The 27,631-nt window shown below is 39.5% G+C and overlaps 5 protein-coding genes and 2 non-coding genes across 8 annotated transcripts; 4 read left to right on the plus strand and 3 right to left on the minus strand.

The window, feature by feature from the left end:
* Positions 1 to 655: 655 nt before the first annotated feature.
* LOC129739169 (bifunctional 3'-5' exonuclease/ATP-dependent helicase WRN-like) lies at positions 656 to 4,306 on the minus strand. The gene is made up of 3 exons (XM_055730582.1): positions 3,433 to 4,306; positions 2,442 to 3,373; positions 656 to 2,281 (listed from the first exon to the last, which is right to left on the minus strand). Exons 1-3 carry the CDS (start codon positions 4,136 to 4,138, stop codon positions 716 to 718), a joined length of 3,204 nt encoding a protein of 1,067 aa, XP_055586557.1. The 5' UTR covers positions 4,139 to 4,306; the 3' UTR covers positions 656 to 715.
* Positions 4,307 to 4,737: 431 nt separating this feature from the next.
* Positions 4,738 to 8,890, plus strand: LOC129737727 (DNA-directed RNA polymerase II subunit RPB2). Its single transcript, XM_055728887.1, has 5 exons — positions 4,738 to 4,910; positions 5,073 to 5,209; positions 5,287 to 5,373; positions 5,435 to 8,629; positions 8,698 to 8,890. Exons 1-5 carry the CDS (start codon positions 4,892 to 4,894, stop codon positions 8,785 to 8,787), a joined length of 3,528 nt encoding a protein of 1,175 aa, XP_055584862.1. The 5' UTR covers positions 4,738 to 4,891; the 3' UTR covers positions 8,788 to 8,890.
* Positions 8,891 to 15,561: 6,671 nt separating this feature from the next.
* Positions 15,562 to 17,765, plus strand: LOC129737776 (oocyte zinc finger protein XlCOF7.1-like). Its single transcript, XM_055728941.1, has 3 exons — positions 15,562 to 15,821; positions 15,894 to 16,728; positions 16,793 to 17,765. Exons 1-3 carry the CDS (start codon positions 15,781 to 15,783, stop codon positions 17,669 to 17,671), a joined length of 1,755 nt encoding a protein of 584 aa, XP_055584916.1. The 5' UTR covers positions 15,562 to 15,780; the 3' UTR covers positions 17,672 to 17,765.
* A 424-nt stretch (positions 17,766 to 18,189) lies between these two features.
* Positions 18,190 to 20,029, minus strand: LOC129737780 (uncharacterized). The gene is made up of 3 exons (XM_055728944.1): positions 19,929 to 20,029; positions 18,712 to 19,863; positions 18,190 to 18,652 (listed from the first exon to the last, which is right to left on the minus strand). Exons 1-3 carry the CDS (start codon positions 19,947 to 19,949, stop codon positions 18,248 to 18,250), a joined length of 1,578 nt encoding a protein of 525 aa, XP_055584919.1. The 5' UTR covers positions 19,950 to 20,029; the 3' UTR covers positions 18,190 to 18,247.
* Positions 20,030 to 20,419: 390 nt separating this feature from the next.
* Positions 20,420 to 23,306, minus strand: LOC129737783 (hydroxysteroid dehydrogenase-like protein 2). 2 transcript variants are annotated; one of them, XM_055728948.1, is made up of 4 exons: positions 23,101 to 23,306; positions 22,565 to 22,728; positions 21,425 to 21,638; positions 20,420 to 21,362 (listed from the first exon to the last, which is right to left on the minus strand). In XM_055728948.1, exons 1-4 carry the CDS (start codon positions 23,112 to 23,114, stop codon positions 20,507 to 20,509), a joined length of 1,248 nt encoding a protein of 415 aa, XP_055584923.1. In that variant the 5' UTR covers positions 23,115 to 23,306; the 3' UTR covers positions 20,420 to 20,506. The 2 variants fall into 2 exon arrangements, with proteins under 2 accessions (XP_055584923.1, XP_055584927.1); XM_055728952.1 differs by lacking the exon at positions 23,101 to 23,306 and adding an exon at positions 22,824 to 22,977.
* A 493-nt stretch (positions 23,307 to 23,799) lies between these two features.
* On the plus strand, positions 23,800 to 23,871 carry Trnaw-cca (transfer RNA tryptophan (anticodon CCA)). The gene has a single exon. It is a non-coding gene; the product is annotated as a tRNA-Trp (tRNA).
* A 2,181-nt stretch (positions 23,872 to 26,052) lies between these two features.
* Positions 26,053 to 26,125, plus strand: Trnam-cau (transfer RNA methionine (anticodon CAU)). The gene has a single exon. It is a non-coding gene; the product is annotated as a tRNA-Met (tRNA).
* The last annotated feature ends 1,506 nt before the right edge of the window (positions 26,126 to 27,631 follow it).

Genomic DNA, 27,631 nt, shown 5'->3' on the forward strand with positions numbered 1-27,631 from the left:
CATTTTGGTTAAATAAAAACTATACCAAACACTCAAAGCTTTTGCCGAAAAAAAAATCTTTTACCACCATTATTGGGTAAGAGTTCGGTAACTTTTCGTAACTTTGGACAAGGTTTCGGTCGCTGCTCAGCGCACTAAATTGGACTATGCACTTCATTACTACGAATTATGAACTGTCAAATCAGGTTAATTCGTTCTTTTTGCCACAATCTTTTGTCCATTTTTAACCGAATAAGCCAAAAATTAATTTGCCTGGAATTTCGGTGTTTCTCTTTTCCATACATGGTCAGTCAGGTACCATAGTTGAAGATATTGACCGTTGATGCTTTACTCAAACTGACTTGTCTTCTTAGACTGAAACATTTTTTTATATCTTAGAAAAATGTATTTTGCTCAGCAGATTGTAATCAATGCATTGAAACTACAAACGTTGAATACATTAATTTTAATCTTACTTGCATTGATTATGAAAGAAACAAGACTCGTATTAAAAATAAGGAAGATTTAAAACCTTCTTTCATCAAAACGTATCGTAGATGTAAAACAAACTTCATAAAATCATTTTCAAATAAATTCTAACTTTTAAACACTATCAAATGCTTATTGACTTGATTTAAGCAGGTATTTCTCACGAAGCATCAAAATAATCGGCAACTCAAAGTAAAACATTTATAGGAAATGAATAACAAACAAGTACTAGTACAGATATTCAACTTCAGAACTTCCTTCGGGGCAATACAGGACCACTCTCTTCGGCGTCGTCGTCGCTATCTTCATACACGATCCGTTTGTTGACCACCATCGTCGAGGAGCTACTACTGATGTTACTGCTGCTGCTGCTAGCCGTTTTAAAACGAAAGATGTTCTTCGGTACCGCTTCCGGTTCTTCCAGCTTAGGTTGCTTAGCCGGACTGCATGGTGCAATCTGTTTTTGCTCTTCATCTTCGTCTTCGTAGAGAATAGCACGCGATTTAAACGTTGTTTTTGTTCGCGGTTGTGTAGTTGATTGCGTTACTGGGCTACTATTCATCCTTTGTTTTTGGTCGCCTTCGACTACAGCGGTTAGTGATTCAGATGAGTTATGTAGTCGATGGTTTGGTGAGAGGTCCTTTCTGTGAACGACATTTGTGCTATCGTTTATAACAGCCTTTTCTAGAGCAGCTATTTCGTCAAGATCAAATTCTTCATCATCATCGTCGATAATGCAAATACTGGAGTCGTTCTGTGACGAGGATATCTTTGGCTCTCCGCTGCCTCCGGCGTTTGCTTTTTCACACATGCGATCCATTTCGGCAAAGCTGCTCTCCATAACTGCAACATCATCCTCGTCGTCCTCTCCCCAAAGATCTTCATTCTCCTTCGGCGGAGTTTTTTCCGGTTGGGAATCTGCTTTTCCTCCAAACTCTTGAAAATGATCGACAAAGCTAACATTAAGATTATTCAGATGAATCCGTACCTGAACGTGGGTCAGCACAACTTTGATTTGATCGAAGGTAATGTGGGGTAGACAACGGTTTTTTATATCGGTTAGTTTGAATCCTCCCTCCAGTAAGCTGGCGTTTTCCGGAAGATTAGCTTTGATATGTTGAAACAGCTTTTGATCGATGTTCAGTCGGGCAAAATCTGACCAACCAAAAGGAAATCCATGCTTGATGGCCTCTGTCAAATGCGTGATCACACTTGATTCTGACAAGCTCCGGAATTTGGCAATGTCGGCTATCGAACGCTCTTCATTCCAAAGATTCCAACTGGTGTGCTGCGTGGGTGAAAATTTTGTCTTGGCCAAAGGATGCCGGAGTAAAGCGGCCTGTAATGGTAATTTTCCACCAGCCTCATTGTTATTGTTATTGATACCGTTTCCGATAGCAGCGTTCGGTAGAAAGTTCAACTTCTGCTGGATACACATTAAGAATTCTTTGCCAAACTTTTGAATCTTGATGTCGGAAAATCCATCCAGTTTCGCTTTTTTCATTTCATCCAGATTGAGGGGTCGAATGGTGGCCATCTGATGCAGAGCCTGGTTGGAGGCGATCATGTACGGCATACACTCGTAGGCGGTAGCCAGCTCGGAACGTTTTTTGAGCAAAGTTTTCACTAGATCCTGAACCAAATCGGGCTTTGAAGTGACAATCGGATCCAAAAGCTTCGAACTGGACGTTCCATTACTTGTGCTACCGCTGACTGATGGAACGGGCAATAGGTCGAAACCACTACCAGTCCTCGTTGGTGGTTGGCTTTGGAAGTCCGACGATGATGTATCGTAGAGTGGCTGGACCCGGATCTGTAAGCAGCAAGAATGATTGTTTTTTTTTATATTTGCAATATCGAATTTAAATTCAACAATTAAACACAGCATTTGAATAAACAGATAAATGGGTCTAAGAAAGCCTGATTTGGATTTTGAAAACAAGGAATTAAAATTAGAACATAGTTCAACTTACCAGCCGGATTGATTTGAACATTTCATTGGTCGGTTTCATCAATAGTTTACGATCAGTTTTTTGGAGCCACTGTTTGGCTAACGGGGTGAGTTGAATTTTATAAATAATGGCAAACTTGTTGAAGTTATTTGGAATCTTTGCCTTGAGCAGAAACTGTTCTCTTTCGAGCAGCCCTGCCAGCGCCTTCCACCATTCTTCGTCCCGCGATTTACCCACTCCATGAAGCGGGTTTTTCAGATAGGATTCATGAAGTTTTTTTGCTTTGGAACCGCGTAACAATGCAATTGGTAGTGCCAAGCCCGTTCCACCTCCGAAGGCTTCGATTGCTTTCAGCAAATGTTCGGTATCTTTCGTGAAATCATAACGCCCCTCATCATCGATTCCTTCATAGCGTTCGCTGTCCTTGACCCCGGACTCGAGCCGGTCACAGTTATCACAGCAATTCTTGCGCGGTTTAATTTTAACATTGTCTCCGTCGAAGTACTTGAGTATGAACAAACGTCGACAGTCTCGCGTGTCCAAATATTCGTGCATCTTTTTTGACAAACTCTCCAAATTTTTCTGCACCCCACCAGAGCTGTGTTCCCGAATGAATTCGTGAGTCTTGAAATCGGCTCTGCTCCAGAACATAATACAACGAGACGGTTGACCATCCCGACCGGCTCGACCCGCCTCTTGATAGTAGCTTTCTAGATCTTTGGAGCAACCATAGTGGATGACCAGCCGCACGTCCGGCTTATCAATGCCCATACCGAACGCGATAGTAGCCACGATAATTTGAATTTTGTCACGGACAAATCGTTCGTGAACCTCTCGCCGTTGATTCAGCGACAAACCGGCATGGTATGGTTCGCAATCGATTTTACGGCTTTGCAGCAGTTCCACTATTTCTTCCGTCTGCTTCCTGGTCAGACAGTAGATAATGATGCTACCTGAAATATTTAAAAAAAAATTAAGGATTTTTTAAGCTTTGATGTGATAAAAAAATTACCTTCCGTATTTCGGCTCAACAATCCCTTGACGTCTTCCCATACCCCGAGCGAGCCTTTCATGCGAACCTGAAATGTCAAGTTGGCCCGATCGAATCCCGTACACAGGACCTGAGGGTTTCTCAGCCCCAAGCTGGACACGATATCTTCGCGAACATGCGGCGTAGCCGTAGCTGTAACCGCCAAAATGGGGACCTGAGGACACACCTTCCGCACAATTCCTAGGCCACGGTAGGCAGGGCGAAAATCGTGGCCCCACTTGCTGAGGCAATGCGCCTCGTCGATGGCAATCAAGGCCAGCTGGTTAACAACGTTTTGAAGCAAATTTCGACCGGAATCCCCTGTGACATATTCCGGAGTAAGATAAACGACCCGGAACTTGCCGGCCAATATGTCCGGCAGGGGATTTGCTCGCTGTGCCGATCCAAGCAGACAGGCTGGAATATTACTGAGGTTGAGAGAAAGGACTTGGTCCTCCATCAGACTTATAAGGGGTGAAATCACCATCGTTAGCTTGTTAAGGTAAACCGAAGGATATTGATAAGTCAGCGACTTCCCGTAACCGGTGGCCATGATGACACAATTATCCCGCCGGTCTTCGACGATAGAACGAATTATGGTCCATTGCATCGGTCGGAACCCAGTATGACCGAAATTGGACTCCAGCACTGCTAGATGCTCCGGTTTTGGTTGGTGAACCTCCATCATCTCAGACAACTAGAGTTTCAACATTCACAAGATTCTTACAGATTGATAACTAACGACACGAACAAATGAGACCGCATAACATTGGCACTGATAAATATACAAACGATTTTAATTATTAATGAAGACGCGCGTAATAAAAATTGCGAGGCATCGCTCAACACCATCCGGTAAAATTTCAAAACAAAACAACAGTGGTGCCATCAATAAAAAAACGCAGCCAGAAATTGGCTGCGTGCTTTTCTGCCGTGACACGATCGTTCTAATAAATTCAAATTTTGCTCGACGGAACATTTTTAGCTTGTGAGTGAGTATACTCAAGTGCATGGCGGAGCGTCTTGATTTTGCAAAACGAATCTGTGCGATTCAATGCTTCTGGGCAGCTTTCATTACTAAATTTTAATTTCATATTCTAATCGAAATCATTCCAAGACATAAATCTTACAAGCAGTTGTTCAGGTAAATTATCAAACAAAATTTACTCATTATCCGCAAACCATTGTAGTCACATTTTTGGCGCACCCAATTTTGAGATTCAAAGCAGATTTTATTCGAATTTGAATTTTGTGTGAACGCGAGTGCAATCGCGACGAGCCGTCAAAGGCCGCCATCATTCGTCGTTCGTGAAAGCTGCCGCTTGCGGGAAACGCATCGTAGATTCACTTCGTCACGTATAATTTTTGTTGAAATCTTTACTTTTACCCGGGCTGGCTGCTGCGATTCCCGGCGTTTAACCTCCCAAACGGATCGGTCATCATGTACGAAAACGATGATGGTAAGTACGATCGGGAATTTCGACTGATTTTCCGGATATTCGATTTTCTTTTGGTGTCAATTGTTGCACAAGAAGAAGAAGAAGAACTTCCGAATGGTCGATTTTTTATTGAACATTCTTCAACAGATTAAATTGTGTTTTATTTCAAATTATTTTCACTAGAACACTTCGAGGAAGAGGATCCAGAGGAGATCTCCCACGAGCTGTGGCAGGAAGCCTGCTGGATTGTGATCAACGCATATTTCGACGAAAAAGGTTTGGTCCGGCAGCAGCTCGACAGTTTCGATGAATTCATTCAGGTAACATTTTAGTTTTATTTTTTGATTAATCCGTCGGAGGAATATGTTGGGTTAATTGTATAAATTTGTTTTCGTAGATGTCCGTACAGCGGATTGTGGAAGATTCTCCGGCTATCGAACTGACTGCTGAAGCTCAACACACCAGTGGCGATATAGAGACGCCGGTAAGATGAGAAGTCAATCATACAAGTCACGAACATTTCAGAACATCTTTTTGTCTTTCAGACTCGCTACCTGTTGAAGTTCGATCAGATCTATCTATCAAAACCGACTCACTGGGAAAAGGATGGTTCCCCATCGCCTATGATGCCGAATGAGGCCCGTCTTCGGAATCTGACATACTCGGCTCCGCTGTACGTGGACATCACCAAAACAAAGATCGCCGAAGGTCACGATCCGGTTGAAACTCAGCATCAGAAAACGTTCATCGGTAAAATTCCGATTATGTTGAGATCCACCTACTGTTTGCTGTCCCAGTTAACCGATCGTGATTTAACGGAATTAAATGAGTGCCCCCTGGATCCGGGCGGTTATTTCATCATCAACGGTTCCGAGAAGGTGCTGATTGCCCAGGAGAAGATGGCCACAAATACGGTGTACGTGTTTGGAATGAAGGAAGGGAAGTATGCCTACAAGTCGGAAATTCGTTCCTGTTTGGAGCACAGCTCTCGACCAACGTCCACACTTTGGTGTAACATGATGGCCAGGGGTGGTCAAAGCATCAAGAAGTCAGCTATTGGCCAGCGTGTGATCGCCATTCTGCCCTACGTGAAGCAGGAAATTCCAATCATGATCGTCTTTCGGGCATTGGGATTCGTGGCTGATCGTGATATTTTGGAGCACATTATTTACGACTTTGACGATCCGGAAATGATGGAAATGGTTAAGCCATCGTTGGATGAAGCTTTCGTGGTGCAGGAGCAGAATGTGGCGTTGAACTTTATCGGTGCACGTGGTGCAAGACCTGGTGTCACCAAAGACAAACGTATCAAGTACGCTAAGGAAATTTTGCAGAAGGAAATGTTGCCGCATGTGGGTGTTTCAGATTTCTGCGAAACGAAAAAGGCTTATTTCCTCGGCTACATGGTTCACCGGTTACTGCTGGCTGCTTTGGGTCGTCGTGAATTAGACGATCGAGATCACTACGGTAACAAGCGTTTAGATTTGGCTGGTCCCCTATTAGCTTTCCTGTTCCGTGGATTATTTAAGAACTTGATGAAAGAAGTTCGCATGTATGCACAAAAATTCATAGATCGTGGAAAAGATTTCAACTTGGAGCTTGCTATTAAAACAAAGATCATTACCGATGGATTGAGATACTCGTTGGCCACAGGAAACTGGGGAGATCAAAAGAAAGCTCATCAGGCTCGTGCCGGTGTGTCTCAGGTGTTGAATCGATTGACCTTTGCTTCAACTTTGTCTCATTTGCGTCGTGTCAACTCGCCGGTCGGCCGTGACGGCAAACTAGCTAAACCTCGACAGCTGCACAACACTCTGTGGGGCATGATCTGTCCAGCCGAAACACCCGAGGGAGGTGCTGTCGGTTTGGTAAAGAATCTGGCGTTGATGGCTTATATTTCTGTCGGATCTCAACCGTCACCAATCTTGGAGTTCTTGGAGGAGTGGTCTATGGAAAATTTGGAAGAAATTGCACCCTCGGCTATTGTCGATGCCACAAAGATCTTTGTCAACGGATGCTGGGTAGGAATCCATCGTGACCCGGAACAGTTGATGGCAACTTTGCGTAAGCTGCGTCGTCAGATGGACATCATCGTTTCTGAAGTGTCTATGATTCGAGATATTCGTGATCGTGAAATTCGAATCTACACGGATGCTGGACGTATTTGCAGACCGTTGCTGATTGTTGAAAATGGAAGTTTGCTATTGCGCAAGAACCACGTTGACATGTTAAAGGAACGTGATTATAACAACTACGGATGGCAAGTTTTGGTTGCATCGGGTGTCGTGGAATACATCGACACGCTCGAAGAAGAAACCGTTATGATAGCCATGACACCGTACGATCTGAAGCAGGACAAAGAGTATGCCTACTGTACCACTTACACCCATTGCGAAATTCATCCCGCTATGATATTGGGAGTTTGCGCTTCTATTATTCCATTCCCAGATCACAATCAGAGTCCCCGTAATACCTATCAAAGCGCTATGGGTAAACAAGCTATGGGCGTCTACATTACAAACTTCCACGTACGGATGGACACGCTGGCTCACGTATTATACTATCCGATGAAACCGCTGGTTACCACCCGGTCCATGGAATATCTGCGTTTCCGAGAGCTACCGGCCGGTATCAACTCAGTCGTAGCCATTCTTTGCTACACCGGATACAACCAGGAAGATTCTGTTATCCTGAACGCTTCCGCCGTAGAACGTGGCTTCTTCCGGTCGGTGTTCTACCGTTCCTACAAAGATTCCGAAAGCAAGAAAATCGGAGATCAAGAGGAACAGTTCGAAAAGCCCAATCGTCAAACTTGTCAAGGCATGCGTAACGCGTTGTACGACAAACTGGATGAGGATGGAATAATTGCACCTGGTCTTCGTGTTTCTGGTGATGATGTGGTCATCGGTAAAACCATCACTCTCCCAGAAACAGACGACGAGCTTGACGGAACGACTAAACGTTACAGCAAACGAGACGGTTCAACGTTCCTGCGTAATTCGGAAACCGGAATCGTCGACCAGGTCATGTTAACGCTCAACAGCGAGGGTTACAAATTCTGCAAAATTCGTGTACGATCAGTTCGTATTCCTCAGATCGGTGACAAGTTCGCCTCTCGTCACGGTCAAAAAGGTACCTGCGGAATCCAGTATCGGCAGGAGGATATGCCGTTTACCTGCGAAGGACTTACCCCGGACATTATAATCAACCCGCACGCCATTCCATCCCGTATGACAATTGGCCATTTAATCGAGTGTATTCAGGGCAAGCTGGGATCCAACAAGGGAGAAATCGGTGACGCTACCCCATTCAACGACGCCGTCAACGTGCAGAAAATCTCCACCTTCCTGCAGGAGTACGGCTATCAGCTGCGAGGCAACGAAGTCATGTACAACGGCCACACTGGACGCAAAATCAATGCTCAGGTGTTCCTTGGGCCAACCTACTACCAACGTTTGAAGCACATGGTGGACGACAAAATCCATTCGCGAGCCCGTGGTCCGGTACAGATTTTGGTACGTCAACCCATGGAGGGTCGTGCCCGTGATGGTGGGCTACGTTTCGGGGAGATGGAACGGGATTGCCAGATTTCCCACGGTGCAGCACAATTTTTGCGGGAGCGTCTGTTCGAGGTATCGGACCCGTACCGGATACATGTGTGCAACTTCTGCGGCTTGATTGCCATAGCCAACATGCGAAACAATACCTTCGAGTGTAAGGGTTGTAAAAATAAAACACAGGTCAGATTCTTTTTCTTTGTAGTTGGATTCTTAGATTTTGAACCGGTTGTTTTTCTTCTCTTCCACAGATATCGCAAGTCAAGCTTCCGTACGCTGCAAAGTTGCTGTTCCAGGAATTGATGTCCATGAACATTGCGCCACGCTTGATGGTACTATAAAAGGCCACAATATGATTAAATGTGCGCGTTTAAACGTTCCCGATTCGAATGACTTTATGTATGGTAGGATTTTCAGAATAAAATCGACAATTTAAGAGATAAATTACTCAAAAAATTGTTATGCTTTGGAATGAAAAAAAGGGTGGGCGGGACGGTTTTGTATGTATGTATATATTTGAGATGATGGCCGAGAGTTTGGTACTCTATATCACCACTATACGAAAATTTTGTCAGTCGTGTTGCATGTTATTGAAATAGGGATGTTCCTTTTTTCCACTTTCTTTCTGTACTGCTTATACTTTCATTCGTGCTTTTTCGAGAAAATTGAGAATTTCTCTCAACTTTTCTTTATCAAAATTTTGGATCATTTCGAACAGATTGGAGTATCGATTCCAATCATAGTGGTTTCGTATATGATTGAATTGAATGCATTTTAGTAATGCATGTTCTGTGGTAAAATTTTCGTCACATAATTCGCACAATTTTGTGTCTCGAATTCTCATGATTCCCAAGTAGTATGGTGAATAATCGTGTCCGCTGAGTAATCGATTCAAAGTTCTAGTTTGAGTATTGGTGAAATCGGTATTCCAGTACCAGGGTTTCGTGGAGAAGTTCGATTGGAATTCGTAAAATTTGATTCCTTTTCTGTCGTGTTGTACCATGTTTTTGTACCACAGATTTGTGGATTCCAGGGACTCTAGTTTGAATCTTTTGTATGCGTCTTCTAGTCGTAATTTGTTTTGTAGTAATATTGGTCCATCTAGTCCTTGTTTTGCTAATATATCCGCATTTTCGTTTCCTTCAATTCCTACGTGTGAGGGAATCCATTGGATTTTCACATTTTTAGTTGTAGCTAGCGTACATATATCATGGGTAATTTGGTCGAATTTCCTGTTCTTTATGTCTTTTTTAATAATTTTACAGGCAGATTGGGAGTCGGTAAAAATTACGGCAACCCCCCTGGTTGTGTCTATATTTTCTAGTGCTACTCTTATAGCTAATAGCTCGGCTGTTGCAATGTTAACACAGTTAACTAAAGAAATGCTTATCTTCGTATCTGAAGAAGCGTCGTAAATTCCAATGCCACATTTGTCCATACTTTTGGAGGCATCAGTGTACCAATGATCACGGTGACCATAATGGTTATTAATCATCTCTATGGCAAGTGTTTTTAGTACGGTCGGAGATGTTTCTTTCTTTCTCATCATTGATCCTATCATTTGATCTTCTATTTCCACTTTTAAAGCAATTTGAGGTTTTGTTTCTGTGTATATTGTTTGAAATTCTTGTACATTTTTTATATATGTTCTTTCTATAAAGGTGTATTTTGCATCGTTTTGAATATTTGACAAGTCTAAAGAATGTAATTGTTGGGCTATCAAATCGTTTCTTTGGATGTGTAGTGCAATACGTTTTTTAGCTAAATAATTCCGTTTGATATTGAGTGGTTCTTCTCCAGCTATTGCTGCTAAGGTGTTTATTGGTGTAGTTTTTGTACATCCTGTAGCGATACGTAAACATTGTCTGTTTGTTATTTCAAGCATGTCACAGTATTTCTTGGGTGTTCCGCCATATATAATAGCTCCGTAGTTTAAATAGTTACCATATAAGGCTTTATGATATAACATCATTACTTTAGGTGTGCCACCGAATTTGATTCCGCTTATAATTTTTAACATGTTTTGTTTGGTCAATACGTTTTGTTTAAGAGTTTTAATGTGTATTCCGTATTTAAGTGTCTGATCGAGTGTGATTCCTAAGTATTTATAGCTCTTTACTGTTTCCAGGGTCTCCCCTTCCATTGTCAGGCAGAGTTGTTTATCACAGTCTTTGAATAGCATTGCTTTAGTTTTTGAACTATTCAAACGTAATCCCAACTCAGAGGCTATTGCCGTAAAATGATTTATTTCATTTTGCATCTTTCTCAAAGCTGTTTCCAGAGATTTTGCTTTAACGATTTTGAAAAAATCATCAGCAAACTGTAGAGTTGTAATATCTGGGTCTAAGTTTGTATTGTGTAAAGAGGCAGTGTAGATGTTAAAAAGAACAGGTGACATTACGTCTCCCTGTGGTACTCCGGTGCAAATTGATTGGCTCACAGGTCCTTCTTGTGTGAAAACCAAAGTTTTCCGGTTATTCAGGAAATTGTGTATCCATGTGCATGTGTCTTTTTTAAAACTATTTCTCAACATTATGTTGTATAGTTTTTCAATATTTACGGTGTTGAACGCATTTGAAAAATCGAAGAAAACACCAATTGTTGTGTAGTTGTCTCTTCGTGCTGCTTTAATAAGATTAGTTGCAAAGGTAACACAATGTTCTGTCGACATTCCTTTACGAAATCCGAACGAAAGGTTTGGAATGATATTGTTATTTTCACATGTCTTTTGTATGTCTTCAAGAACGGCCGCATTCAAAATTTTCACTACACTTGGTAGGAGTGCTATGGGTCTGCTAGAGCTTATTTCATTTGGTGGTTTGTTAGCTTTTAAAATTGGGATAATCTTTATTTCTTTAAGATGATCGTCTAGTACTCCTTTACGCCACATTTCGTTAAGTAAATCTATGATTTTCATTGCGGATTGCAGGTCCAAATCTTTAAGTGTCCCGTAATTAATGCAGTCTGTACCTGGTGATGATTTTGAGGATTTGTTTCTTAAAAATCTTTTCCAGAGTTGATAATTTAAAATGGAAGTTCTTGTGTTATTTTCCTCGGGTGGGAGAGGTTCTTTAAAATTTGATGGACCAAAGTTTGTGGTTAAAAACTGAGTTGCCATGTTTTTGCTGTTGATTATGGGGTTGTTTTTAGGGTTGATGACTGGGAGGAGTTTCAACCTTCTGACAAGTTTCCAATTTTCATGTGTGTTTCTTGGGTCTATGGATCCTGAAAGTTCAATCATTTTGTCTTTGATGTGTTTGTGTTTGGATTTGAGAAACATAGCAGAGGATTTTTTCCATTTAACTAAGTTTACACTGCTGCTGCATCTATTATACTCACGTAGAGCGTCTTGTTTTTGATTATATAGTTCAGAGAGCTCCGAACTCCAGTAATATTTTGGTGAATAAGTGCTGGTTTTTTTATGTTTCTTTGTTATATTCTGTGAGAGATTAGAAAGATCCATTAAGTCGCTGAATTCCCAGTGTTTTACTTGAGCCATTTCTTCAGCGATTTTTTGTTTGTCGTAGTAAAACTTTTGTTTACGTTTAACTCTTAAATCAAGACAAGTTTCTATGATAAGATGTCCACTTCCACCAAAAGTTTTGTTTACTACCTTCCAATCAACCATATTAAAAAGATTTGGAGTGCATAATGTTAAATCAATAGCGCTGGGTCGCTGATTAGTGATTGTAGGAAGAAAGGTAACTGTTCCAGTATTCAGTAATAGTAAGTTAGAGCCAATTATGGCATCATGAACAATTTTTCCTTTGTTGTTTGTCTCGTGACATCCCCATATCACGTTATGACTGTTAAAATCACCTCCAATTAGAACTTTTCCATAGTTAGTTACTTCACTGAAAAGAGTTGTTATTGCTGTTTCTAAATTGCCAATTGAAATTCTGGGATTTATATAAACAATTACTAGAGCAAGCTCTATTTTAGATATGAAAAGCCCAAGTGTTTCAAAGTCGCCTGAAGTTGAAAGTTGAATGGTGTCAAACTTAAATTCTTCCTTAAGAAAAATTCCTACGCCTCCAAATCCGTCCGCACGGGGAGCTAGAAGTCGATGGTATCCCTGAATATTCCATCTTCCTGTAGGTATTTGATCCGGTTTAATCCAGATCTCGGAAAGTAAAGCTGCGTCGTAGTTTTGGGTGTACATCTCATGAATTAATTCATTTTTATTTCTGTATAAACTCTGAATATTTGATTGTAGTACTTTGAAATCGCCGGTGTGAACTATTTAACTCCCGGGGATCCCAACATTCTGTTCAACTCACCCATAATACAAGCTGATATCTCTCCTCCTGTTTTTCCATGTGTTTTAGTAATGTCCTCTAATTTCAAATTAATATTTGTTATTATTTGTTTCCATTCTTCATGTGATTGTTTTTTAACAGATTCTTCGATATCTTTTTTTAGCCTCTCAAATTCGCCTGTTTTATATTTATTAAATAGTCCCACACCTCTGTGTTCTTCCTTTTCCTCTTCCATTTTTCTTTTCTTCGCGAATTCGTTCTGATTTAATCCTAAAATACTTGCCACCCCAGGTACAGTATCTGTGACTACATTTAATTTGTTTTGGGTTTTATTTTCTTTTCTAGATCTATTTTTATTATAATCTAAACTCCATTCTTTGCGTTTTTGTTGTAGATGTTGTGGAAAACTTTGGCCATTTGCTGCTACTTTAGAGTATGCTTCAGCTGGTGTTGGATATTCATCTGTTGTTCTCAAAACATCGAATAAATTATCTGTTGGAATTTCAAAAAATTGTTTCGCTTCCTGATAGGTCATACTTTTCCTTGCCATAATCGCCTGTATGTCATTTTCTTTTTTCCATCGTGGACACTCTTTATCCGTCGTCTTGTGATTACCATTAGGACAATACAAACATTTTAAAATATCACAGGAATTGTCTGCAGAATGTTCTGCTGCACACTTCATACATTTATTAGATAACTCTTTACAGTTTTTGGACAAATGATTATAACGTAGACATTTAAAACAAATTATCGGTTTTCTTATGTACGGCTGCACCCTATGTATCACAGAATAAATACTTATATCGCTAGGTAAAGTGTTGCTTCTAAAAACTATACCCATTTTATATGTAGCTTCTTTTTTCTTGTCTTTGTATCGATGCATTCTGAAAACGGAGTCTATTTCTACCTTTGCCTTTATGATATTTTTTATTTCCTCATCTTTTAATTCTAGTGGAATTCCAGAGATTACTCCTGTTACCGTAACATATTGTTTAGGGATGAATGATTTATATCCTTGTAGGTTGAGGTTTTGACAATTTGCGAGTCTATTAGCGTCTTTTATATTTCCAACATATACTGTTACCTTGTTTCTTGCTGTCTTTCTTATGTCGTCAATAGATTTGTCGAAACCATTTTGGTGTAGCAAAATTCCGACTTGTAACCTGTTAATTACCCTTCGCTTTTCCACTTCCGTATTTTCCACTATCACCCGATACGGACGACAATCACCACTCTGATAATTGTAATTTCTGTAGATTTTTACAGGTTTAGGAACCGTATTTTTGTTTCCTTCCATGGTCGGTTGAAGAGTTTCCATGATCTCGTCCTGCATCCTTTCCATTCGTCCGGGATCCGGTGGTATAAGGTGGTGTGTTGATGCTGCTCCATCTGGAGCAGCATCCTTGCCACTCATCTTAGTACGGTCGTTAGATTATCACAGATGGATTCTTATGTAATTTTATCACTAGATCACAGAGTAATATCACAGATCTTCTTAAAATTAATCACACGACAGACACTTTAAAAGTTTTTATTAAAAAATAAACCACGTTAAAAAATAGAACATCCACACGCTATCAATGTAAACATTGGCGACGGGGACGGTTTTATTCATTTGAAATGGATCAATAAAAAGATGGATGCATTTGCTTACTAAAATTCATAGTACTGCCACCTAGGATTTGGAGCTGCATTTAATTTTGATGTTGCTTCTGCTAACTGTTCGAAAATTTCGAATATACAGTGCTGCCACCTGGTATTCAGTAATACGTTAAGATTTCAAAATTGTATAGTGCCGCCATCTAGTATTCAAAGTTGATTTTAGCGTTCTTCAAATAGCTGGTGCTAACACGTTTTTTTTTTCACTTTCAGGTTGAAAGTTTCAGTGGATCAGGTAAGGCATTTTTCGGCTTTAAATTGTAAAAAGGAATTCGCAATCGAATTTTTATAATGGTGAAAGCGCCAAAACGCGTTAAAAGTCTGACAACTCCTCAAGCTAAATTATTTATTCCTGACCGAATAGAAAAACCAATTCCGAAAAGATTTTCAGTTGGAAAAGTGCAACAATTAGCAACTGATGTTTTTGCCTTTCTTTCAGAACGATGACGATGTCTGTGTATTTGTGTGTATTGGTGTGATTTTTTGTAAACTTTTTTTGGCACGTTTTTCCTGCAAGTATACATTCAGAAAAATCTTGGTGCTTGAACCAAAAAAAATGATTAGAATTCAAAAAAATATAAGGAAAATTCCTTTGTCCTAAAAAACTTATTCGCTGCGTGTAGATATAACTGACATTATATGTAGAGCGATGAGCAAACCAACTTTCCGGTCGGTTTAAACGATTTAAATTTAAATTGAATAAATAAATAAATTCGAAACTAGATTTTAAAAAAATAGAAATGCATGCAAATGTACAAATATTTCTCAGAATGAAAATCACTCTTATGATGAATCTAAATTCAAAGATGAACTAAAATAAAAAGAAAGAAGAGATTAAAACAATTCCAAATATAATTTACTAATGATATTTATGAATTTTTGAATTGATACAGCGAAAAATAAAACAATTTGATAATAATTATTTACCATTTCAAACATCTCGTACAGTTTAATTTGTCAGTTCAGATTTTGTTCCAACAAAAAAATCCCAACAATTTTCCTTTTAATGTTCTGCAAAAAATTAAAGATAGCTGATGCTTGAAAAAATAATTACGCAGAATTGAGTTTCCGACTCTAAATTTATTATAATATAGACAATTTTGCCTGAACTTATTTTTCCTTGAGCGTGAAGTTATGTTTGAGAGTTTGCACTTCCCAAATTAGGGTAGTATACAATTACAGTGTAGAAAACGCTTCACGCGTGAAAATTTTTCTGTGCCGGTAACGCTGTTCGTGCGCGAATCAAAAACTGCTTTCCTGTGTAAAATATTGTTTTATAGAGTTTTAACCCGTTTCCCATTCATTTTTAATATATAGACATAACTAAAGCTAGACCGGAAAAGATTTTACGTTGTAAATTGTGTATATTGCCGAGTTAAACAAACAAACCGAGTACGCCGAATTAAACAGGAAATGGCTTCCGTGCCGTCGACTCAGCAGAAAGAAATTTATCTGTAAGTACCTATAATAAGTTTTAAAATGTTGATGGTCTTACCATTTACTTCATTATAACTTTCGTTATGCAGTTGTCCAATTCAAACCGGTGAATGTTTGCTGTGTCTGTCTGACTATAACCTAGTTCCGCTTTTGAGTGATTTTTCCGAAGCCAATCAACAGGTTCAAATTTCCGAGGTAATCAAGTTGCTAACCGGTGTTCAGGTACCAATCCCGAATGAGGACACTAATGACGACCAGTCCCAGGTCTGTAACCAGTGTCGATGCGAGCTGCAAGATTTCTGGAAATTCCGTAACATGTGCCGGGCAGCAAATGCAACCATAGTCCAGCAAGGTGTATCCCTGAATGGTAACGATCCCTGCTGTAGGTTGTGCTTTTCGGTTTCCAATCTGGAACCCTTGTTTTCCGAACGGTCCAGCATTATGGAAGCCGAATTAACGATGGACAAAATGGTTTCCGATTTAATTAGCATTGAGCTAGACCCAAAAGATGAGGTTCATGTTTGTAACTTTTGTGTAAAGAAAATAGGCGAAGCGGCCACTTTTCGAAAATATTGTTTGAAATTACTGAACAAAGGAGAAGATCCCGTAAGCAATGAGATTACCACGCCAATTTTAGTGTATCCCAAACTTGTGAGCCAAGATGCCGTAACGACATGCAATAGTTCCGAATACAGTCTCCAGTATTCTAGAAGCGAGTCCAGCCGTTCACCGAGTGTTTACAATGACCCTGAATCTATGTTCGAAACAATGGCAGTTGACGCAGCGCCCAGGTGCGAATCGTGTGATAAAACCTTTAAAACGGCCAATCGCCTAATACGACACAATATGTTGTATCACCGAATCTCCACCACACCGGCTCTTCCACCGCCTGAACCTTTGAAAGATTCGGAAGAAAAACCTATGGTAAGTCTTTTGGGGAAGGTTTCAACTAACTTCTCGTTAACCTTCTTTTTTTTTTACTTTGCAGGATTATGAACTATCGGAAACGCACTCCCCGGCCAGTACCGGGGAAATAAAAACAAAATTTCTTCGGTGCGATGCTTGTAACACTTATGTCAAAAGCAAAGAACAGCTGGCGAACCACACATGTATCAAAATACGTATCGGCGGTAGACGGCGCCGGGTCTCGATTCCCAACATAGCCGGGGACAAATTCACTCTTTGCGAAATTTGCTACGAGTGCTTCTGCAGTAACGCACAGCTAACGGAACATCAGCAGCAGCAACACCCGGACGCAGAAGTCTCTCTCAAATGTGCACCTTGCAAAAAACGCTTCCCCAACAGCGATAGCCTGCGATCGCATTTGTTGTCCTATCATTTCAACTATTATCCGTTCCTGTGCGATGATTGTGGTAACAGTTATCACACTGCTCTGGGGTTGCAGACCCACGTCCTTAAATTTCACACCGGTGAACATTTTGTATCCGTTTACTTTTGTCAGTTTTGTGACATTAGGTTGAGCACATCTGAGCAACGCACGGAACACATGAAAGAAGCCCATAATTATGCAGGTCCAGCTTATCGCATGCTATATCGTTGTACCGAATGTCAAATGGAAGTCGTTTATCGGCGACCACACTCCAACAGTCACCCAGCTCGTGCTCGCACCATGCATCAGGACAAATGGTTCACCGAAATATACCGATGCAACCGGTGTCAGCCGACGATAGCAAATGATGGCTTTCCCGATATGGTCCAGATGGCCGAGCATCTGCTGTCGGAGCATGAGGAAAAGCTTGATCAGCCGTTGGATCTAGCGTGTTGCGAGTGTGAAGCGAGATTCGCGGAAGTGCCTCACTTGCGGGTGCACTTCCACCGAGTACACAACAAAGAGGGTGACGAATGAATCGGTAAGTACCTACCTGTGCTCCGCCTATAATTATCACTAAGATTTTTCCCGTATGGTTATGAAAATAAAAAGCGACAGATTTGTATTCAAACTCTAGAAGAGTTTTAACTGACTTAGAATTATAGAGAAATCATTAGAATAATAAGTTTCCGGAAAATAGGATTTTGTATTTGCAAATGATGGAATCAACTGCGCTAAAGCATGCTATCGTCAAGGCAAAGGCGACTTTTTCGATCAGCATAAACAACAACGGAAAATGGGAAAGAGGTAACTTATTTTAAATATGATGTTATAAGCTGGCACTAAAACTACACTGTAGGATGGTCGAACTAACGTCTCAAGATCGCTCACTACTCTAAGTTGCCTACTCTAAACTGTAAACACCTACATGTCCTTTTAAGCATCAGCTTCCCATAGCTATTTAAACACTACAAAAAAAGTTATAGCTAGTACCAAAACTATCGTGAGTGGAAATTTCGAATGAATGAAATCTATGCCCCGTTCAGAGTCACACATCTCATTTTTAAATCAAGCTCAATAGAATATCGCCATTCTTATTGTTAAAATATATTATCATGGCCTCATCAGCCACGTTTCGGCTTGCCGATTGCAATCGGTCACTCCCGGTTGAAAAATCTGACCGCGGCGGATGTTAACGCCGTTGAACTCGACCCGACATCCTGATGGTGCCAGCAGTTCCTCCAGCTTACGCTGTTGCTCGGCCGTTTCGGTCAGTCCGGTGGCAATCTGTAGCAGTTCGAGCGAGGGCAAACATTTTATCATCTGGCGCCACTCTCGTTCCTCCCGGGCCGGATCGGGAATGTGGACCCGTTGGTCCCAGGAGATGAAGAGACGTCGGACGCTTGTAGTGCGTGGTATTTTGCTCCAGTAGAACGTGTCCCAGTAACTGTTCAGGCGAAGGTCGGTTAATTTCGACAGACGGTATAGCTTGATGAAGTTGCTGTGCTCCAAGTCACCCTAATGGAAGAAAAGTTAAAGTTATTGGATAACTTGTTGATGAAAATTTAAGATCTTACATCCCAGCCGTCGAAAGCTAACCGTTTGATATTGACCAGATGTTGGCAGATGTGGGGCATATGGGCTTCTCCATCGCCAGCAATGAATTCGTAGCATTCTAGTTTTGGTGCTATTTGTGAAAGGACCCGATAGAAGTTGCCTACATTTTCCCATTCCATGAGGTGTATTGTAAGTTGTTGCAAGCTTGGTAGGACATGATTCGGCGACATTTGCCAGTAATCGTAACCGATAGCTTTCAGCGTTAGATGTCTTAGCTTTGGAAGACGACTCAGCGATATGAAGACGTCTTCCGGTAGAGTTTCGTAAAGCTGAACATGTTCCAATGAAGGAAATTTACTAACGATAAGGTTTAAGGTTTCCGATGATATAGCAAAACCAACGGTTAGGCTGGTTAGATTGTTGAATCGCTGGAAAAATTGGGTTGCATGCCCAAAGCGAGGTAATCTATAGCAAAGTAAGCTCAACGAGTGAACTTTGGGAAACGTTACTTCCTCAGCTAGTTCGTTGAAATACTTATCCGGGTGATCCGTCGTGAGTCCTATTTTTTCTAAGCGATTGCTATAAAAGCTCAACATCTCGTAAAACTTGATCGCATTTTCATTGTGCGGGAAATATAAACACTTCACGTTTGGAGCTATTTGATTCCAATCGAAACAACCGAATTCCATCGAACCGTCGTCCAAGTAAAGCGTCTCCAGTTGGCTCAAATGTGACATTTCTGGTAAAATTATGTCTTCGAATCTCCTGAATTTGATGTTGAGGCCTACCAATCGGAGCTCTTTCAGCGAACTCATCGAAAGAACACATCTACAGAATGTTGTCACAAATTCGTCGCTGGAGATTTGTTTTGCGCTATCGTCATCGATTCCTTCCACCAGAAGCCATTCAAGTGAGTTACCGCATTTGTGTAGGACTTCGAGGACCACATCCTTGGTGGCATCGCTGAGTTTGATCGCTACCCGTTTGTAGGCTCGCTCGCTAAGGCTTAACACTTGAGCGTAATCATCTTTCGAGCGATCTTGGTAGAATACCTTAAGCAGCACATCGTTCAGACGGTTTCGACTTAGCACTACACTGGACCAGCGACGGCAAACCTCGGAAGCTCGTTTGCGATCTTCCAGCGACAGGTTGTAGAAAATGGTTTCCAATATCTGTGATTGATAAAAATACGAGTAGGTAGTTGGTAGATTTTCTTATTTTGCCAAAATAATAATACCTCATTTGGTAGCTGATCCATAACTGTGCGGATAAAGCGATCAAAACAAACAAAATCTTCTACATTGAACAGTATTGTTCGGCAAGCGCATGCGTTACTTACCAAACGCTCAGCAAATGTGTCACGGTGATTGTATTGCTTGTTCCCAGCAATCTTTAAATTTGTTCATTGAGCTATATTGATCATCTCGAGCCAATCACGGAGTACAACCATTATGCCATTGGCCAGGAGGGGAAACAAGGTAGACCGTAGTTGATAGCAAGCTAAAGCTCAAACTCAGTAAATGTGTCACGGTGCTTAGAGAACGGCATTTTTTGACTAAAGACTTTTCCTTGAATCTTTTCATAAATATCTCGGTGCGTTAAAATTGCCCATAGATGAATCAATGTTTTTTTTTTTATCAAAGATACCGCTTGTTTAACACAAAAAATGTGTTTCGAAGTTTGAAAATTCAATTGGCTATATCCTCACTATTGAAACGCAGAACCCGATTTACATTATACATATTATTTATTGATCAATTTCATGCACACTGTTAACCTTCAACAGAAATAAAATAAAAACAATACCACAACCGTTTACAGCTTGGACTTCAGTCCACCCATGAGTTTTTCGAGCTTCATTGCTTTCTGGAGATCCCCCGAGATCTTCAGCTTCCCGGTCATGAATGCACTGGCTGGCTTCAACTTGCCGCTAAACATATCGAAGAAGTGTTTGGAGTCCATAGTGAGCGTTGCGTCGGCACTGGTCGGTGGCTTTCCCTTGCCCACCTTGCCGATGCCGGACTTCAAATCCGCAAACCACACGCCAGCTTCCTCACCCTTGACGTTGAACTCGTAAACTGCGCCGGTCTTTTTCACGATCTCTTCGCTTAGAAGCGATTCGATCTTCTGAAATAGACCTTCGATTTTACCAGCGGCAGCAGCTGGCTTCTTCAGTGAGGCTGCGTGGCTTCCTTCCGACGCGAATTCCACCAACTTCTCTGGTGGAACATCCAGGAAGAAGTCCGGCATAAGCTTGTCGGCGTTCTCCGGGACGCAGGCGTATTGCTTCAGATCAACAACTCCCTCCGCCTTCAGAACTTCATCGTCGATGTAAAAGTTTCCAGTGCAATTTTTTGGTTCTTTGCTCAGAATCGCATAAGCTGCATCGCTCATAATTTCCGGTTTCCGAGAAAACTGGTCACTTTCTTTTCCAGTCAACATCTCCATGGCCGCAGTGTAGATGGCAGTGCGAGGCCACAGTGCATTGACCGCGATGTTGTCCCCTTTGAACTCCTTTGACATTCCCAAGACACACATTGACATTCCGTACTTGGCCATGGTATAAGCCACGTGGTTACCAAACCAAATAGGATTCAAGTTCAGCGGAGGTGAAATGTTGAGGATATGTGCATGGTTGCTCTTCTTCAGGTACTGAATGCACTCCTTGGAACTAAAATTTAAAAACAAATCGGTTAAATGTTAGGAATAATCATTCGCAACAGATTGCCTTACACCAAAAACGTCCCGCGGGTGTTGATGTGATGCATCAGATCGTAGCGCTTCATGTCCGTTTGCTCCGTAGGCGTGAGCGAAATGGCGCTAGCGTTATTGACCAGGATGTCGATTCCGCCGAACTTGTCGACCGCACTCTTGATGGCCGCCCGAACAGCTCCCTCGTCCCGGACATCTACCACGCACGGGAGGGCCTTTCCGCCGGCCGCTTCGACTGTAAGGGAAACATAAACGCCGTGAAGTGTCAATTTCATTCATTTCAGTTATCACAAGAATATCTTTCTTATAACTCATTCGAAATGGTGAACTTTTTTGAAGTTTTGAGTAACCTGGATCAGTCAAAAATGTCCCAATCCGAGTGGAATTTCATTGTCATTGTCGATTTCTTGAATGTGATTTTCCAAGGCGTTGGAGAATAGCTTCAATACATCCAGTTCATAAGTCGGGAAACGTTCATCGCGTAGAGAACTACCGAAGTGCTTGAAGTTCTGATGTACAAAAGAATTTATTCTGCAACAACACCGAAACTCCAGCACGGTTTTGTAAAGAGAAGATCGAATGTGACAAGCCTGATGTGCTATGTTAACGGGTTATCCACCACAACTTACAAAAAAACTGCTAGTTGTTTCAATATATGTATCTACATCAAACTTTGACTACTTCACATACAAAAATCTTGATTCCAATGGGTTGTTGAATAATTCGGTAAAAATTTAAGTAATGCCTTTATTTATGCTATACATGTGATCCGTTGATAAGAAATAAATAACAAATAACAAATGCTAATGATTGATTTATTCCCTGTTTCAACCGTTTACATATCGACTCCAAAAATGGTTCACCATGTAGGTACATAGTCAGCGTACTCTTATCTATGTAAGACCTTTGCTTACTGGCGCTATTACTTGCAAAAAAGTTAAGCGATAAAACGTGAACCCATGGTTTTTCGAAACCAGATAGGAAACTTCTTTGATTTTTCTCTTTCTCTTAGAAAAACATCGATTGAATTTAGTTTTGAACAATCGGTTCTTTCCTCCACTGACTTCAACTTGTTTCGTTTATGGAAAACTTAAAAATTGAGCTAGATTTCGAAAAATAGACAAGGTATTAGGTATTAATTGAAAAAAAAAAACAACTTACTCTCGGCTGCTGCCGTGTAGATGGTTCCCGGCAGCTTCGGATGAGGCTCGGCCGTCTTGGCCGCCACCACTATGTTGGCACCATCCTGGGCCGCCTTGAGGGCGATAGCTTTACCGATTCCTCTGGAGGCACCGGTGATGAAGATAGTCCGACCGGCTAATTTACTGAAAGTTAAAATAAAGAAGACGACCAATATTGTAAACGCTATTCATAGAAGCGTAAATCGGAACCGGTTTTTCGACCGCATCAAACAACACACCCAGTGTTTTTCATGTTTACTCTCCTTTGGTTTAAACCACAATGACGTGTCAGCCAAGAAATTTAGGGAACTTTCTCAAAGTGCTCAATTTGTTGGACTGATGGTTACAGCATGAAAAATGTATGGCCTTATCAAAGGTTTAACCTGACTGATAAATGGCCATTCTGGAAGCTGATTACAGAAAGCTGCACAATCACTGTGTGGCTGTATTGTACAGATACATTCAGCCCACCAATTTTGCACTTGCTTAATACTTAGCCGAAGGACAGATACTCACCCAGTATTAATCATCTTTAATGCAGGTTTAACTAACAAATTAATATAATTTGGTTAAACTCAGAATAACATTAACAAAATGTCTCGATACGCTATGAGTAGAACGAACCGGAGGCAGTGCAATGAACCTTGCTCAACTTTAGCGACTTAACTCTATCACGGCTGCCGTTCTTTTCAGTAGTACCTACTCGATCAAAACATAAAAATCACCATCCCCAATCCACCGTAAACGGGAAAGCTGTATAATGCAGTACAAAGTCCAATTGTGTGGAGTGTCCTCTCGCTCGCTCTTTCTTACGTTGTTTACCTAAGCGAGAAGCATCAGCATTCCGCAAAGATTCATCAATGTTATCATCTTTATTTTACTTTTTTTGCACCTATACAATACAGTTATAGATTCATAGCAGATTGTGAGTTTTAAATGATTTCAACTAAATTTGTGGGTGTAATTCATTTATTCGTTTTTATATAAATTGATTTTTTTTTGGCCTGATTAACGCCATAAGACATAACAGTTTAAAATCTTTCCAGATTCAACTTGAAATGAACATACTAATACAAAAGAGCTTAGTTAGAAGTACCTACCTTAACATTTAATCGCCCTTGATCCGTGTGTGATCTGTGATATTCATTTTGGAGTTCTAAGGTTGTGTTGCCGTCCTCGAGTTCAACATACGCATTTGGCACGGCATGTTTACAGGACTCCGTGGCGCAACGGTAGCGCGTCTGACTCCAGATCAGAAGGTTGCGTGTTCAAATCACGTCGGGGTCATTCAGTTGTCTTTTTTGACAAAAGAATATTTCGAGATTTTTTTCCAAATGTTGCCAAAATCGAACGGTTTTTTCTCAATTTTTTATACTTTTTATTACCAAAAAAATAATATTATTATTATCATTAACATAATTTTCAGTCATTTTTTTTATATTTTAAGTTTTTTTTTAAATTTTTCTTATTCTGTTTCGGATGCATTAAGCACATTTGTTGTTTTGTTTGTAATGTTTTTTGTTGTCTTATTTACTATTTTTGTCATTATCCATCATTTTTTAGTTATTTTTTTTTTGTTTTTTATTTGTATGCGCATATATTGAATTTTTTTTAAATTTTTGTTGTTGTATTTTAACACCATTTTAGAACGTAAAAACTGTTTAATATGCTGTTATCACAAGTTTTATATGTAATTAATAAATATTCAATGATTGGCTTGGAGTTTACTGTAATAAATACTATTTCAGACTTTAGTTTTTCATATCTCCAGATAATCTTTTTCGGCAAAACAAACCGTTCAATCTCTCAAAAAAAAAACTGCCTTTAACCTTTATCCAGCACTTAAATCTCATGTTAATAACGCTCACCGTCCTATTTCTTATTTTGTTTTTTGAACAAAGCAGTAAAACAAAATATTTAAGCAATTGTATTTGCAATTCAGAAAACTAAAGCCATAAATCAATTTTTATTCTACGTGCAAAGAAATCTTCTCAATACAACCTAAGCTCTTCTGCAGGAAAAAAATTAATCTCTCCTAGGAGCCTAAAAATATTATTCCTTTGCAAATAAAACCAAAGTTTTCAGGTACATCTCAGGATAAAAAGGAAAATTAAAAATCTTATTTCGCCAATAAATTAAAAAAGCGACATAAGTTGGTTTTGTAACATGGGTGGAATCGATGGGGAGTTGTTAAAAGATGAATTTTGAACTGGTTTCCATGTTGAAAACCCCTTAAAAATGTTTTAATTTCGATTTCCCCCGAATTTCACAACGGAAATTTTCTCATATTGAGGGAATCGAATTAAAAAACATATTTAAGGGGGGGGGGGGGGGGGGGGGTAGGGTCTAACACTTTCAAAAAATCGATTTTTTTTATTTTTTTATTTTCTTATTGTAAAACATTTCAAGGATGTTATGTCAAATTTTCAAGTCAATTGAAGCAAAACTGTAGAAATTATAGGCCTTTATCTCCTCCTATCTAATACTGCAAGAAAGCAAGAGCAGAAACTTCAAACGCGCTTTCTCGAAAGCACATTTTTAAAGTCCGTGGACATCGTCATTTGAAAACTACTTATCCGATTCTTTTCAAATTTGGAACATATTTTCTACGTATAAAATACCAGACCCCAACGTTTTTCTTTTTTGTTTTTTTTTACTTTGGGAGATTTTACAGATGAAAAATAGCGGATTTTTTCGTGAAAAATCGTAGTTTTTACTTCAAACAGCCACAAAAATTTCATAAATTTTTTTTTTAAGTTAAATAAAAACGTTGGGGTCCAGAAAAACATCTATTAAAAATATTTTGCTCTGATTTTTTGACTTCAGATGATTCTGTGCCGAGATACAGTGTCCACCGCAAATCCTGTTTTCTAAAAGGCATCCTCGAAAATGCTCCGTCACCGGCTCATTTTTCAATATTTTTCTACGAAAAAATTACTAAGTGTTCTTTTAACAATGCTTTGTATAATGCAAAAAATTTGAATACATTTGTTTGAACGATAGCTCTAGACAAAATTGTGAAAATGGTGCTTTTTTATACCCGTTAGACCCTACCCCCCCCTTAAAAAGTTTTAAACGGTTCAACATTCAGCTTTAAATCATATCCCTCATCGATTCCAGCGTGTCACACGTGTCTTTTATGCATTTTAATTTTTACCTGAGTTGTACCGTTACCTTAACTTGGTAAAAATCTTTTTTGGATGTTCCAGATATTTTGGATTAATAAATTTAGATTCGTAAACTTGATTTTATTAAGTTTTCCGATATGAATTGAACAAGGACTCTAAATTCAAGCATAATTCAAAAAGTATAAGATAATAAGTGTGTAAAGGAAATAAAAGTTTCTACATGCGTAGTTATTAAAAGTTTGTCCATCAAATGCCTTCAACACTTTCGACCTTTTGAAAACATGGGGTGTGGAAAATCATTTTCCACCCCCGAGTATCCAGAAGTCGGTCTTCACCAACAGCCTCGATAGCGCAGTCGGTAGCGCGTAAGTCTCATAATCTTAAGGTCGTGAGTTCGATCCTCACTCGGGGCAGTTAACTTTTTTAATATTTACTTTTGAGTTGCACGCGTTTAATTTCAATTGGTAAACAGTTTCTGTATTACAAAGTTAATAATAATAATAGTTACTGCTCCTATTCGCAAATGAGTCCCATGTGCATTTTCTTCTTTTTTGAGTTAATAATGGAAAACTTGTGGTTTAATTTATGTATAAAACAAGTTTTTGTTCGAAGTTTGTCCCCAAAACCCCCTGGTGTGTCTCGTGTAAAAAATATTCGCATATAAGTCTTATGGCCAAAATTCGGATTTAGAGGATACAATCGAAGGAAACTGTATAGAGGATTTATAAATTAATAATTTAATGTTCAACACATAAATTTACATAAACATTGATCGTATAAGGTTAAATTATGGAGAAGATATCTGTTTCTTGATCATAAAAAACATTAATAATTAAACTTTTCCAGAATGGTTTTTTCCACAACGATCAATAGATTTTCGATCAGAATGGATCCTCCGTGTGTAATTTATACGATCTAATGTTTCTTTCGTGTTGAAATTTGCATGGAAGCGTGGTAAAATATTTTTTCTATATCAACAACAATATCAATACCACTGTTTTCGTTTAAATCACTAAGCAAGATGTTCCCGGAAAACGTCTACTACCTTTTCTTGGAATCCAGCGAACTCTTTGTCGGAACATTTAACTAAACGAATTGAACTGTGATAAATTGGCAGCAATTTCACACGGATAGACAGAAAAAACGTTTTTAAAAAGCATCGGAAAATACATCCCACTCGCTTAAAAAATATCATCGACTAGAAATCAGTTTCGAATCAGGATTTTTTGAAAACTTACTCCTGTCATCAAATAGAATGATAAACAAATGATAAAATTTGTTAAAAAATAATTTGGCACTTACCACCATCGCTGATAACTTTAGCACAAGGGACTCTTTTGCGAATAATCTCTGCTTGAGAGTGAAGAATATTCGCATATAAGTCACATTGTAGTAATTTATTGTAATTTCTCTGTAAAAACTATAGTTAGTATAAGCGCAAAAGTAAACAAAAATATTCTTTAAGGTGTTTTCTATCTGAACTATTGAAAGGTTTTACCAACAAATGATGCATGCCATTGTTTTCATGAAAACAAATTTTCAAACTTTACAAGCTTTTTCACGGTTTGCAGTTTTTACAAATGGGACTCATATGCGAATACGGGGGGTGTAGTGAATTTCTTTTACACTATTTTATATTTCTTATATGTTTCCTAACATGTACAGTAGAGTGCCTCAAATGACCCGACTTTTGGAAAAGTTATGCGCTGCAGGCTAAAATTAATCCTAGGAATCTCTTATTATAAGTGACATTTAATACACTTGTTGTTGAATTGAAGAAAACTTTTAGAAACTTTTCAATTATCTCTTTTTCCTGAACTCTTCCATATCAGTGCAAGGTGATCACCACGAAATTTTAATGATTCTCTCTCATTTTGCAAATATACATTCGAAAAATAAATATTTGAGATAAGTTTTTG

This window comes from Uranotaenia lowii, chromosome 1 (assembly GCF_029784155.1).
Source record: "Uranotaenia lowii strain MFRU-FL chromosome 1, ASM2978415v1, whole genome shotgun sequence".
Taxonomy (NCBI): Eukaryota; Metazoa; Arthropoda; class Insecta; order Diptera; family Culicidae; genus Uranotaenia; species Uranotaenia lowii.